Genomic DNA, 11,545 nt, shown 5'->3' on the forward strand with positions numbered 1-11,545 from the left:
GCCAGTTGTGTCACCTGTCGGGGGTGGCCGGTTGTGCCACCCGTCACAAGGGTCTGGTTGTGCCACCCGTCACAAGTGGCCGGTTGTGTCACCTGTCACGGGTGGCCGGTTGTGCCACCAGGCGGCCGGCCGGTTGTGCCCCCAGTCACAAGCAGACGATTGTGTCACCCACCACAAGCGTCCAGTTGTGCCACCCACCACAGACGGCCACTTGTGTCACCCGTCACAAGCAGCCGGCTGTGCCACCCGTTATGGCCACTTGTGTCACCCATCACAGGTGGCCGGTTGTGCCACCCACCGCAAGCAGCTGGTTGTGTCACCCGCCGCAAGCGGCCACTTGTGCCACCCGCCACAGCCGCCACGCGCCCGCAGGCCCCCGTTACCATGGCACTGCACGGCCCCATGGTGGCGGAGCTGAAACCGGAGCCCGCGGGGCCATTGCGGCAGCGAGCCCTCCCCGCGGAGCCCTGGCCCCGGCCCCGCGTTCCTGCCGCTCCCCGGGCACCCAAGAGCCACCGGTGGCCGTCACCAGCAGGCTGTGAGGCCAGGTGGCACTCGGGGACACTTCAGAAAGCCTCATCCTCCACCCAGGGAGCCGTGCTTTGCTCCCTGCCCGCTCAGAACCTAAAAGGACAACAGTAAGTGCAGCCGGGCGGCGCGCGGCCCTAAAAGAAAACCCCAAATAAAAGCCTTCCCCGCCACGCCTCCCCTCTGCCCGGGCACGCGATGAGCAGAGAAGCTGGGCTGGGGTCCTCCGTGGGAAGGTTTTTCCTCCTGTTTTTGCAGCAAACGGGCTACAAACCTTAGTGATAATAATAATGAGTGATAATAAGAATAATAATGGTAATAATAATGGTGATGAGGAGGAGGGTGGTGGTAATAAAAACAACAAGAGTAGTGGTGACAATAATAGTGATAGTGATTATAATGATAATAATGATAATAATGATAATAATGATAATAATGATAATAGTAATAATAGTAATAGTAATAGTAATAGTAATAATAATAATAATAATAATAATAATAAAATCTGCTTGTTTTGAGGAGTGCCAGGACTCTGGCTGTGCTGTGCCAGGCTGCTCGGTGCTTCTTTCTTGCAGGTGTGTCACTGCCCATGGCTGCAGAACTGAGCGCACAGCCCACAGCCCCCATGGACCCCACAGACCCCACAGACCCCACGAACCCCGCAGCCCCCATGAACCCTGCAGCCCCCTCAGACCCCATGGTCCCCACAGACCCCGCAGCCCCCGCGGACCCCACAGCCCCCACAGACCCCACGAACCCCGCAGCCCCCATGAACCCTGCAGCCCCCACAGACCCCGCAGTCCCCACAGACCCCGCAGCCCCCACGGACCCCACAGACCCCACGAACCCCGCAGCCCCCACGAACCCTGCAGCCCCCACAGACCCCGCGGTCCCCACAGACCCCACAGCCCCCACAGACCCCACAGTCCCCACGGACCCCGCAGCCCCCGTGGACCCCGTGTCCAGGAGGAGGAAGAGTCGGAAGAAAGGGAAGGAGAAGCTCACGGTGGTGGAGGAAGCTGAGGAAGGGGGGAACGGTGCCACGGGGCGAGCGGCCGAGATCGAGGGGCTGACGCAAGCCGGGCACCGGGCGCTGGGGCTGCGAGACATGCAGGGGGCCCTGGCATGCTTCAGGAAGGCGTTCCTGCTCTCGCTGGGCACCGCGAGCCCCCGGCTCCGCAGGGTTTGTGCCTTCAACCTGGGGGCTGCCTACGTGGAAGCTGGGAAGCCCAGAAAGGGCCTAAAATTCCTCCTCGAGTCCCAGCCCGCAGAGGGTGAACCCCTCGGGGGGCTTTATTTCAACATCGGGGCGGCTGACGAGGGGCTCAGGGACTTCCCAAAGGCTCTGGAGTATTTTGGCAAAGCGGCCGGGCCGTGCCGTGCCGGCAGCCAGGCGGTGGAGATGGGCTGCTGCTACCTGGGGATGCAGGAGCCAGCACGAGCCGCCTGGTGCTTCTTGGAGGCCGCGCACAGCTACGCGGTGGCCGAGAGCCCCGAGGCCGCCGCGGTGGCTCTGAGCAGGGCGAGCGGCTCCATGCTGCAGAGCCGGCGGTTCGGGACGGCAGAAATCGCACGGATCCTCACCTGGTGTCGCTCGCTCTGCGACAGCATCGCCGACCCGGCCCTGCGAGGTAACGCCACGCCAGCCCCTTTGCTCCCGGCGCTTGGGAAGCGCCGATTCCCACCCGGCCTCTCCTCTGCGTCCTGCAGGGAAGCTCTACAACGAGGTCGGCCTCGGCTTCTCCCAGCTCCACGTCTTCTCCCTGGCCAGCGAGAGCTTCGAGCGAGCCCTCGCCCTGTGCCAGGGCACGTTGGGGCGGCGAGGGGAGGCTGCGCTGCTGCAGAACCTGGGCGCTGCCCGCAACGCGCTGCGCAGCTTCGGCACGGCCCTGGGCTTGCACCGGCGAGCAGCAGCGCTGCACGGTAGCTCGCGCCGGTGTCTCTCGTGATCCCCTCTTCTGGCTCCGAAACGTGACCCCCTTGCTCGCTTCGCAGGTGCCGTGGGGAACCGGAGGGCCCAAGGGCAGTGCTTCGGAAACCTGGCATACGCCTTCAGCCAGCTCGGGAACCACGAGGCTGCCGCAGAGAATTACCTCCACGCCCTGCAAGCCTTCCGGGATTCGGGTAAGGGGACAAAAATCCCGGTCACGACATCCCCGTCTGCCTTGCCGAGGTCTCCGCAGCTCCCAGCCAAGGGTCCGAAGGGGATCAACGATGATCCCTCCCCTGCGCCGTGCCGGACAGCACCGCCGTCCCCTTCACCTCGCAGGGGACGTGCAGGGGCAGTGGCAAGCATGCGAGGGGCTGGGAGCCGCCTGCTTCCACCTGGGGAACCCCCAGAAAGCCGTCGGGCACTACCAGGAGGCCCTGACTCTGCTGTCCCACTGCCCGGTAAGGGAAACCCCAGGGCCAGACCCTCCGGTGCGTGGTGAGCGCCAGCCCCAGCGCAGGGACAGACTCGCCTGGGGGGGCTTTCTCCTCCGCAGGGCACCCCCAGGGCGGCCGGCGAGCGGATCGTCAGCCAGCTCACCCGTGCCCTCCAGCACCAGCTCTGCCTCCACCGCCACCTCTCACGTTGGGGTGCCCCGGTGCCGGTGAGCAGCACCCCGGGGCTGTTTGGGGTGCTGGGAGCCAGATGGGGCCTGACCCCAGCTCAGGGTTGCAGAAATGGGGCCGGGGATGGTGCTCAGGGGTGGAGATGCCAGCAAAGCTCTGCACCGGAGGTGTGCGTTTTCTGCAATCTCCCCGAGATGTGCAGCTGCTCGCCTCTCCTGACCGAGCCCTGCTTTGGGGTTTGGTGGACAGGGACACATGCGTGTGGCCCCCAGGCCACCCGTCCTACCCACCGGTGCCCCGCAGGACCTCAGCCCGCTGCAGTTTTGCTCCGTGCTGCCCCGTGCCAGTGGGACACGGCTCCGGGGAAGCGAGGCGTGAGTAGGAAAGCTCCGGCCATGCCGGCAGAGCCCGGTGTCCTGCCCCTCGCTCCTCCATGGCTGAGTTCCCAGCAGCACCCATGAGATAAATCTTCCTTCCCTCGACCCCAGGTCCTTCAGGGAGAAAGTTGGGGATGAGCTGCGCCAGCCTGCGCTGGGAGCACAGCCTGGGATTCCAGGTAAGAGGGTGCAGAGTGTGCGCCTGCGGTGGAGCCCACGTGTCCTGGGTGCTGCAGAGGGAAATGCTGTGTTTGCTCCCACACTGGCCACAGTCTTGGGAAGAGAGATTTTCAGAAAGTCAGACTTCCAGAAATTGGGATCGGCACTTTTTCCCTGATTTGCAATAAAAAAACCAGAGGGGCACGTCGCCTGGTGCTGGGCAGAGGAGTGGGGAGGCAGCAGCGGGGAGAGGAGCAAAGCAAAAAAAAAACCTCCCGGAACAATTATCCGAGCAGCGAGGGGAGAACCGAACCCCATCCTCTTGCCAACTACGACCCAGGTGACATCTGAGCCACATGGTGGCTTTCAGCCAGAGGCAAGGCTTCGGCACGGCTCGTGCCGGCCTCTTGCCTGTTCGCCCTTCCTCCCTGGTGGCACAGGAGCAGCAGCCCCGGCCCCCGACCCCGCAGCGGAGCCCCAGGCCCCTCGCCGGCACCCAGCCAGCTCCGAGGAGGATGAGGATGGCCCCAGCATGTCTCCGCGGCATCGCAGCCAGCCCCACGTTAACAGGTGGGTGAGAGGCACGGCTCCCTGCACCGAATCGCTGCCTTTTAGCCCTTGCAGCAGCAGCAGAAGCAACGCAGCGAGCGGCATCGCTCCAGGGCCTGCTGCAGGCTCCGGGATGGAGGCAAACATCCACGGCTGTGCTGGATTTCAGCCGAAGCTTGCACAGGGACAGGACGTAGTGACTGCAGCAACGGCTGGCCAAAACGCTTCTGGCTGGCATCGCACGTTGGATTTTAGAGGATGTGTAGCAGAGGGAGCGTGGGCGCGGGGGTAATTCAGGCTGGGACGTGGGGACGGGTTGGTGGCAACGGGATCGGGCAGTGTTTGTCCCACAGCGCTCCCCATTTTGCTCTGTGCTTTGCTCCCAGGCACCTGAACAGCACCCGTCCGCGGCCGGGAGGCGCGTGCCGAAGCAAAACCCGAGCCCCCGTGCCCGCAGCCGCTGTCCTCACGCCGCGTTTCCCGGGGCACGGCAAGCACAAACCCCTGGGGCCGCGCTCCCCAGAGCGGTAGGTGCTGTGCGGGGCCGCGGGCGGGGGTTTTCGGGCGGTATTTGGGCACCGCAGCTCCTTGCAACGCCCACGTCCCCCTCCCCAAAACCACTTGCGGTGCCCAGGCGCTGAGGTCCGGCACCGGGGAACCCACCCCAAACCCTGGCCCCGCAGGCAGGGCGGCGGGTCCGCGGCGGGTGCCAGCGGCCCCATAAAACTCCCCGGTGGCCCCCATCCTGCACCCCAGCCCTGTGCCTCGCAGGGTTTGGGGACCGGGCCGGGGCAGCGGGATGCTGTCCCGCATCTGCAGCCTCCTGTGACGGCGGCGGACGGCAGGAGGGCGGCACGGAGCCCCCGGGGCCACAAGCGGCCCCTTCCACCGGCACAGCCGCAGCAGGATCCGACCTCGGCTGCGCACCCTCCTGCACGGCTCCGGACCCTCGGCCCTCCACCGTTTTGCTGGAAACCCCCCCCCCCCCCGAAATAAAGCAAGAACGTCCCGCCGCCCTCTCGCCCTTCCTCGCTCCCACCCCAGCGCCCCCCAGCGGCCCCCCCCCAGCAACCCCAAACCGGGAGCCCGGGGAGGAGCCGGCTCCGGGGCCGCCCCCTGCGCTTGCTCCGTGCTGCTCCGGGCCGAGCCGAGCCGAGCCGGGCCGGGCAGGGCCGGGCCGTTGAATGCGGGGCCCTCGGGCGCTTCTGGGGCTGGGGCTGGGGCTGTTGGTGGCGGCGGGGGGGCGCTGCCCGAACCGGGGCTGGAACTGGAGCCGCCCCCGCTGCGCCATGCACGGCTCCAGCACGGGGGGGTTGCGCTTCCTCGGGTAAGGGGTCATTTTTTTTTGGGGGGGGGGGTGGTGGTGGTGGTTGGGGGAGAGGTGGGTGCGGGGGGGGTGGAAGGGCTGCGGGGGGGGGGGGGTGGAGAGGGTGCGGGGGGAAGTGCAAGGGGGGGGCTGGCCCCCTGTCCCTGGGTGTTTTGCAATGCCAAAGTGGGGTGGGGGGTGTTAGCGCAGCGGCACCCCCGTGCTGGCCCTGGTCCTGTAGCGCTGGGGTCCCACGGGTGCCCGCAGGGGTCCCACGGGTGCCCGCTGCGCCCCCAGGCAGGAGGAGGCCCAGGCCATCGACCAGGAGCTCTTCACCGAGTACAAGTTCAGCGTGGACCAGCTGATGGAGCTGGCGGGGCTGAGCTGCGCCACCGCCATCGCCAAGGTGGGTGAGGAAGCGGGGAGCGGCACCCTTGGGTGCCCACCCAGCCCGGTGTAACCCTGCCCCCCCGCCCGCCCCAGGCGTACCCCCCCGGCTCCTTCACCAAGAGCCTCCCCGCCGTGCTGGTCGTGTGCGGGCCCGGGAACAACGGAGGCGACGGCTTGGTCTGCGCCCGCCACCTGAAAATGTTTGTGAGTGTCCCGCACGCGGCCGAGGGGAGCGGGGCCGGTCCTCGCCCCCTGCCCCCAGGGTCCCAGGACCCGCAAGGTTTGGGGTTTCTGCTCCCCCAAACGGCTCCATCCTTGTCCTCGCAGGGCTACGAGCCCACCGTGTATTACCCCAAGCGCCCCAACAAGCCGCTGTTTGAAGGTCTGACCACCCAGTGCCAGAAGATGGACATCCCCTTCCTCTCCGAATTCCCGGCAGAGGTGAGCAAATAGCACCCCAAAATGGCATGCGGCCCCCCTCGGGGCCGTACCCCCACCCTGGGGCTGGTTTTCCCCCCGCCGCAGGCTGCGCTCATCGACGAGCTCTACGGGCTGGTGGTGGATGCGATTTTTGGGTTCAGCTTCACGGGAGCAGTGCGGGAGCCCTTCGGCAGCATCCTCAGCACCCTCGAGCACGTCACGGTGCCCGTGGCCAGCATCGACATCCCCTCGGGTGAGTAGCGGCCGGACCCCCAGGGCAGAAGGTGCCCGGACGGGGTTTCCCCTGCTCCAGCCCGGCTTTGGGGTTCGTTGCAGGCTGGGACGTGGAGAAGGGGAAGGCGGACGGGCTGCAGCCCGACATGCTCATCTCGCTGACGGCGCCCAAGAAGGCGGCGCGGCATTTCGCCGGCCGCTACCACTTCCTGGGTGGCCGTTTCGTGCCCGCGGCGCTGCAGAAGAAATACGCGCTGAACCTGCCCCCGTACCCGGGGACGGACTGCGTCCTGCAGCTCACCTAGGGCTGGGGGAGCTCGAACGGCCGCGCTGGGCACGGGCACGGCCAAGCAGGGCCCAATTCTGCCAAAGGTGCGGCTCTGCGCCAAGAGGAGGCTCAGCACCGCGCGGGGTTTCAGCGCTACCCAGCTCCGGCAGCAGGATCCAGGTTTGCTGCAGGCTGCCAGGGCTGGGGTTGGGGTTAGAACCTAATTTGAGTGCTTCTAGGTGTAGACACAATCCAGGATCTGTCATACGATGCACTTCAGGAGTGTTTCACTGCAATAAAGTTTTATTGATGCCCTTGGGAAACAAACCAATGCTCGGTGGGCTCTGCTCTTGTGTCCGTCGGTGGTGGACCCGTAACAAACACGTCCCAGCCCTAGGGTTTGGGGGGATCTCAGCGCACCCCAGGCAGGCGGAAGGCTCCGTGGGTGAAACAAAATTCCATCCAGCCCCAGCCCAACAAGCCCAGGAGCCCCATGCAGCTCACGCACGGCTCGGCTGCAGCTCTGGGTGCCCACCAGTGCCGCAGGCAGGATTGGTGCCCTCCCAGCCAGGCGGTACCGGCGGCATTCACTCCTCCTCCCTCCGCTTCTTCTTCCTCTTCTTCTTCTTGGGGCTGTGCCCAGCCTGCTCTGCCCCTTCTGCCTCTTCTAGAGGTAATTCTGTCTCAGCCAGTTCTTCTTTGTCCTTCTTTTTCTTCTTCTTTCTCTTCACAACCTTCTCTTCCTCTCCTTCCACCTCCTCTTCTCCACTTGGCTCGCAGCTCTGCGGCGCCTCAGCCTCAGCTCCATCTCCAGCCCATTTCTTTTTCTTCTTTTTCTTCTTCTTCTCCTGCAGCTCTGCGGGCTGGGGCTGCTCCCTCTTTTGCTCGTAGGTGGCGAGGAAGGCTCGCTCCTGCTCCTCCAGGCGCGCCAGCTTGGCGCTCATGGTCAGGCCGTGACGGGCCCCCCTGCAACAACCCCAGGTTTAGGGTGCTCGCAGCGGGGTCTGGCGCCCCCCGGGGCAGAACGCGCCCCCCTGAGCCCAGCCTGCCAGGAGCGGGGAGCCCAAAAACGCAGCTCCCCCCTCAGCCACTCACTTGTGTGCTGTGCGGCCCCCGCATGCTCTCACCAGCTCCTCGTCCGTCAGCCTGGGGACACAGACGGGACGTGTCACCCCCAGCACCGGCGTGAGCCGCAGCAGGGCTCCCCTGCCACCCCTGTCCCTCCCTCCTTGCCTCCGGGCCGAAGAGCGGTCCAATTTCTCCTCCTCCTCCTCCTCGCTGCTCTCCGAGCCTGCAGGCAGCTTTGCCGGCTCCTCCCCGCGTGCCGTGAGCGTGGCTGCCTGCCGTGGGAAAGGGGGACGTGGAAAAAGGGGCTGGAAAGGGGCCACAGCAGCAAGAGGCTGCCAAGTCCCCGGCGCAGAGGGGGGCGCGCGGCTCGCAGCAGCTTTCACAGAGCCGCGTCCCGAGGCGTCACCTTCACGAAGCGGCCGTACAGCTTGCAGCCAGCGCCGGCGGCCTTGCGGGGCTTCTTGTTGCTGATCCCAGTGCGCTGCTCACCAAGGGTCCTCACGCAGACACCGTCCTGCGGGAGCAGAGGTGCAAACGGGCGCGTTTCATCCGCGCGTGTTGCCTTCATCCCCCCGCAGCAGCACTGGGGACCGTGCTGCGCCGGGCACTGCGCACCTCAGGGGCTGCAAAAAACCCCGAAGGCGACCCCAAATCCCTCTTCCCGGTGAAATTCCCCGCCGCCCCCTACCTGCCCGTCCTCCACAGCGATGTTGGCCGCGGACTCGTTGAAGACGTGATCCCACCAGTGGAAGGAGAACTGCTCGGCCGCATTGTGACCCACCTGCGGGGTGAAAAGGGGACAGACAGGGGGACCCTCCAAAGAGGGGACAGCCACCAGGACCCCCAGCACACCCCCGGGGTGTGTTTTGGGGCCACAACCGGGGCCGGCCCCCTCCCGTCACCCTACTCACCCCCGCGCTGTCGCACTTCACCCTCACCCTGAGGGCCTGGCTGATGCCGTCCTCCCGCTTGCCCAGCCCCTTGCCTGCGGACGGAGGGAGCGGCGCTCACGGGGGCTCCACACAACCGGGGGCTCCGTGGGGCTGCGGCCCGAGGGGGGGGATGCCCCGGGGGGGGGTTCTCAAGGGAAAGGACCCGAAAGGAGCCCCGAGGGAGCCCCAGGCCTGGCTGCACCGCGCCTCCAGCCCTGCTGCCACACGAAGGATGAGGACACGGCGTGGCTTGCCCGTGGAGGGCAGCGCTGTGCCCCAGCACCCACGGGGACCTCCAGGAGCCACGGGGACCCCTGAGACCCGTGGGGACCCCCCAGCAGCCGTGGGGGACCCCTGGGAGCCCTGCGCAGCCACGGGGACCCCCAGAAGCTGTGGGGACCCCTGAGAGCTGTGGGGATTCTCGGGAGCCACAGGGGACCCCCGGTAGCCGTGGGGACCCGCAGAACCTGTGGGGACCCCTGGGAGCCGTGGGGACCCTCAGGACCCCCAGCAGCTGTGAGGCCCCTTGGGACCCCTGTGGACCCCCAGCAGCCGCGAGTCCCCCCGGGTCCTACAGGGACCCCTGGGAGCTGTGGGGACCCTCAGGACCCCCCGTGGCCCCCCAGCACCGACGGGGACCCCCAGCAGCCATGCGGGGACCCCCAGGACCCGTGGGGACCCCGAACACCCCCGGGGACCCTCAACATCCCCGCGGATCCCCAGTACCCGGGGGGACTCCCGGGGGGACCCCCAGCAGCCCCGGGCCGCACCCTGCCTCCAGCCGTGCCGCCGCAGGAGGCCCTCGGCGAAGCTCAGCCCCCGGCCCCCCGGCTCCGGGGCGCTCATGGCGGCGGGCACGGCACGGAACGGAACGGCACGGCCGGGGCGGGGGAGGCACCGCCCCCGGGGCGGGCCCCGCGCGTGCGCGGTGGGGGCGGGGGGGTACAAAGACACCCACCCCCCCCCCCCCCCCAAGTTCCCCCCTGTGCAAGGCAGGACCCCGCAACCGGGGGTCCCCAAGGGTCCCCAAGGCTTCTGGGGGTCCCCCCGGGTCCTGGGGGTCTCCCACAGCTGCTGGGGGTCCAGGGGGTCCTCGGGGTCCCCACAGCTGCTGGGGGGCCACGGGGGTCCCAAGGGTCCCCAAGGCTTCTGGGGGTCCTGGGGGTCCTCACAGCTGCTGGGAGCCCACGGGGTTCCTGAGGGTCCCCAAGGCTTCCAGGGGTCCCTGTGGGTGCTGGGGGTCCCCACAGGTCCCAATGGTCCCCCCCCCGCCAAGGCTGCTGGGGGTCCCTGTGGGTGCTTGGGGTCCCCCCAGCTGCTGAGGGTCCCTGGGGGTCCCCCCCCCCCCAAGGCTGCTGGGGGTCCCCACAACTCCTGGGCTCCCAAGGGTCCCCATGGGTCTCTGTGGGTGCTCAGGGCTCCCCTCATGGCTTCTGGGGGTCTCCGTGGGTCCCATAGGTGCTGGGGCACGGTGCCAGCATCCATGGGTGAGCCACACCATGTCCTTGTCCCTCCCCGTCCCATCGCCACCCCGAGCTGTCACTGTGTCCCCACAGCCAGGCCAGGCTCGTCCCGGGGTCCCCCCCCGCCCCGTTCACAGCCCCCGGCCCCACCACAGGGACGTCAACTGCTTCATTTTTTGCTCCGTCTGCTGTGGGCGGTAGGATGAAAACAGCAGGAATAACCTTCGTGGAAGAGGGGGGACACCGTGAGGCCGCTCCGCTGCTGGCAGGGCAGGGAAACTGAGGCAGCGAGGAGAGGGGCATCCCCCCGAGGAAAACACGAGCAAGGCAGGACCCAGCACCACGAAACCACGCCAGAAGAGACTCCTTCCCCAAAGCAGCAAAAGGAGCATGGAGATGTCCCCCCTCTTCCCCCAAAGACAGGGCCGGAGCAGCACCGTGGCAATCTTGGCTCCCCCAGGGGGAATTGGGGTTGAGCTGGGACTCAACCCCTTGGGCACAACCTTTGTGGCATCCCCTGCACTGTCCCGGAGCTGCTGGCACGTGTCAGAGGTGCACGGGGACTTTTTGGGGCAGGGCCCCTCGCGCAGACACGGGTGGGAGCACAAATGCTCCGGCCAGGCCTGGCCCGAAACGCACCCCAGAAGCCTGGCACACTGCAGCCAGGCGAAGCAGGACAGCGTCATGCTGGAGAAAATTGAAAATAAACCGAGTCAGAGCGCGGCGAGGATGGGCCTGAGCACGACATGGCCGCATCCTGCCGGCTGCGCCAGGTGCCGGTTTTCTGCCCTGCAGCTACAGAACCGAGCGGGGAGGCAGAGAAGCACAATTCAGCCCCCTCTCTCCATCCCTCCCTTACTGCTCCCAGGGCTGAGCAACGAAGATGTTGCAGCACTTTTAGATGTTTTTTTCCCCATAAGCTATCCCCGCTCTGACCTCCCGACCCTGGGAGATTTCCCCGTTGCCCCCTCTTGCAGCACGCTCAGAAGTTATTAACTCGAGCAGTCGCCTTGACCTCGCACCCTCGTAATCAGGGCCACAGACGCTGGACGCAGCACAGGGGATAGCCAGGGAGGTTTAGTAATAAAAAATTAAAAAAAAAATAAAATAAAGACTTCTTGAAGGGAATTTAGTTGTTCATTTCCTGCAATATCTCCCTCCTCCACATTTAAGAGGTTTGACTTCAAAGTTGAAAGTGTTACCTCCAGTTACTGGGGGAAAATGCTGCCTTTCCCCTCCAGGGAGAGGGGAGGAACAAAGCGAAATTAAGTCCTTTGCAGCAGAAACGTCCCCCA

At 66.3% G+C, this 11,545-nt stretch overlaps 3 protein-coding genes across 4 annotated transcripts; 2 read left to right on the plus strand and 1 right to left on the minus strand.

Annotated features, from left to right (window-relative positions):
* The first annotated feature begins 1,153 nt into the window (after positions 1-1,153).
* Positions 1,154-3,462, plus strand: TTC24 (tetratricopeptide repeat domain 24). Its single transcript, XM_035571146.2, has 6 exons — positions 1,154-2,159; positions 2,239-2,451; positions 2,524-2,652; positions 2,798-2,919; positions 3,015-3,122; positions 3,388-3,462. The coding sequence occupies exons 1-6, from the start codon at positions 1,154-1,156 to the stop codon at positions 3,460-3,462; spliced, it is 1,653 nt and encodes a 550-aa protein (XP_035427039.2).
* A 1,815-nt stretch (positions 3,463-5,277) lies between these two features.
* Positions 5,278-7,114, plus strand: NAXE (NAD(P)HX epimerase). Of its 2 annotated transcripts, none has more exons than XM_035571145.1 (6): positions 5,278-5,496; positions 5,773-5,881; positions 5,959-6,069; positions 6,193-6,306; positions 6,391-6,538; positions 6,622-7,114. In XM_035571145.1, exons 1-6 carry the CDS (start codon positions 5,354-5,356, stop codon positions 6,822-6,824), a joined length of 828 nt encoding a protein of 275 aa, XP_035427038.1. In that variant the 5' UTR covers positions 5,278-5,353; the 3' UTR covers positions 6,825-7,114. The 2 variants fall into 2 exon arrangements, with proteins under 2 accessions (XP_035427038.1, XP_035427037.1); XM_035571144.2 differs by having other exon boundaries at positions 5,279-5,496; positions 5,743-5,881.
* GPATCH4 (G-patch domain containing 4) lies at positions 7,073-9,704 on the minus strand. The gene is made up of 7 exons (XM_035571143.2): positions 9,558-9,704; positions 8,767-8,840; positions 8,544-8,636; positions 8,262-8,369; positions 8,021-8,127; positions 7,883-7,933; positions 7,073-7,753 (listed from the first exon to the last, which is right to left on the minus strand). The coding sequence occupies exons 1-7, from the start codon at positions 9,631-9,633 to the stop codon at positions 7,375-7,377; spliced, it is 888 nt and encodes a 295-aa protein (XP_035427036.1). The 5' UTR covers positions 9,634-9,704; the 3' UTR covers positions 7,073-7,374.
* Between the last annotated feature and the right edge of the window lie 1,841 nt (positions 9,705-11,545).

This window comes from Cygnus atratus, chromosome 28 (genome assembly GCF_013377495.2).
Source record: "Cygnus atratus isolate AKBS03 ecotype Queensland, Australia chromosome 28, CAtr_DNAZoo_HiC_assembly, whole genome shotgun sequence".
NCBI classification, from domain to species: Eukaryota; Metazoa; Chordata; class Aves; order Anseriformes; family Anatidae; genus Cygnus; species Cygnus atratus.

Coding starts and splice junctions, on each gene's coding strand:
- TTC24 (XM_035571146.2), top strand. CDS start 1,154: ATGGACCCCACAGACCCCACAGACCCCACGAACCCCGCAGCCCCCATG. Junction 2,653..2,797: donor GCAAGCCTTCCGGGATTCGG/GTAAGGGGACAA, acceptor TTCACCTCGCAG/GGGACGTGCAGGGGCAGTGG. Junction 3,123..3,387: donor GTTGGGGTGCCCCGGTGCCG/GTGAGCAGCACC, acceptor GGTGCCCCGCAG/GACCTCAGCCCGCTGCAGTT.
- NAXE (XM_035571144.2), top strand. CDS start 5,354: ATGCGGGGCCCTCGGGCGCTTCTGGGGCTGGGGCTGGGGCTGTTGGTG. Junction 5,497..5,742: donor GGGGGGTTGCGCTTCCTCGG/GTAAGGGGTCAT, acceptor GGGTGCCCGCAG/GGGTCCCACGGGTGCCCGCT. Junction 5,882..5,958: donor GCGCCACCGCCATCGCCAAG/GTGGGTGAGGAA, acceptor CGCCCGCCCCAG/GCGTACCCCCCCGGCTCCTT.
- GPATCH4 (XM_035571143.2), bottom strand. CDS start 9,633: ATGAGCGCCCCGGAGCCGGGGGGCCGGGGGCTGAGCTTCGCCGAGGGC. Junction 8,370..8,543: donor TCGCTGTGGAGGACGGGCAG/GTAGGGGGCGGC, acceptor CTGCTCCCGCAG/GACGGTGTCTGCGTGAGGAC. Junction 7,754..7,882: donor GGGGGCCGCACAGCACACAA/GTGAGTGGCTGA, acceptor GGGTTGTTGCAG/GGGGGCCCGTCACGGCCTGA.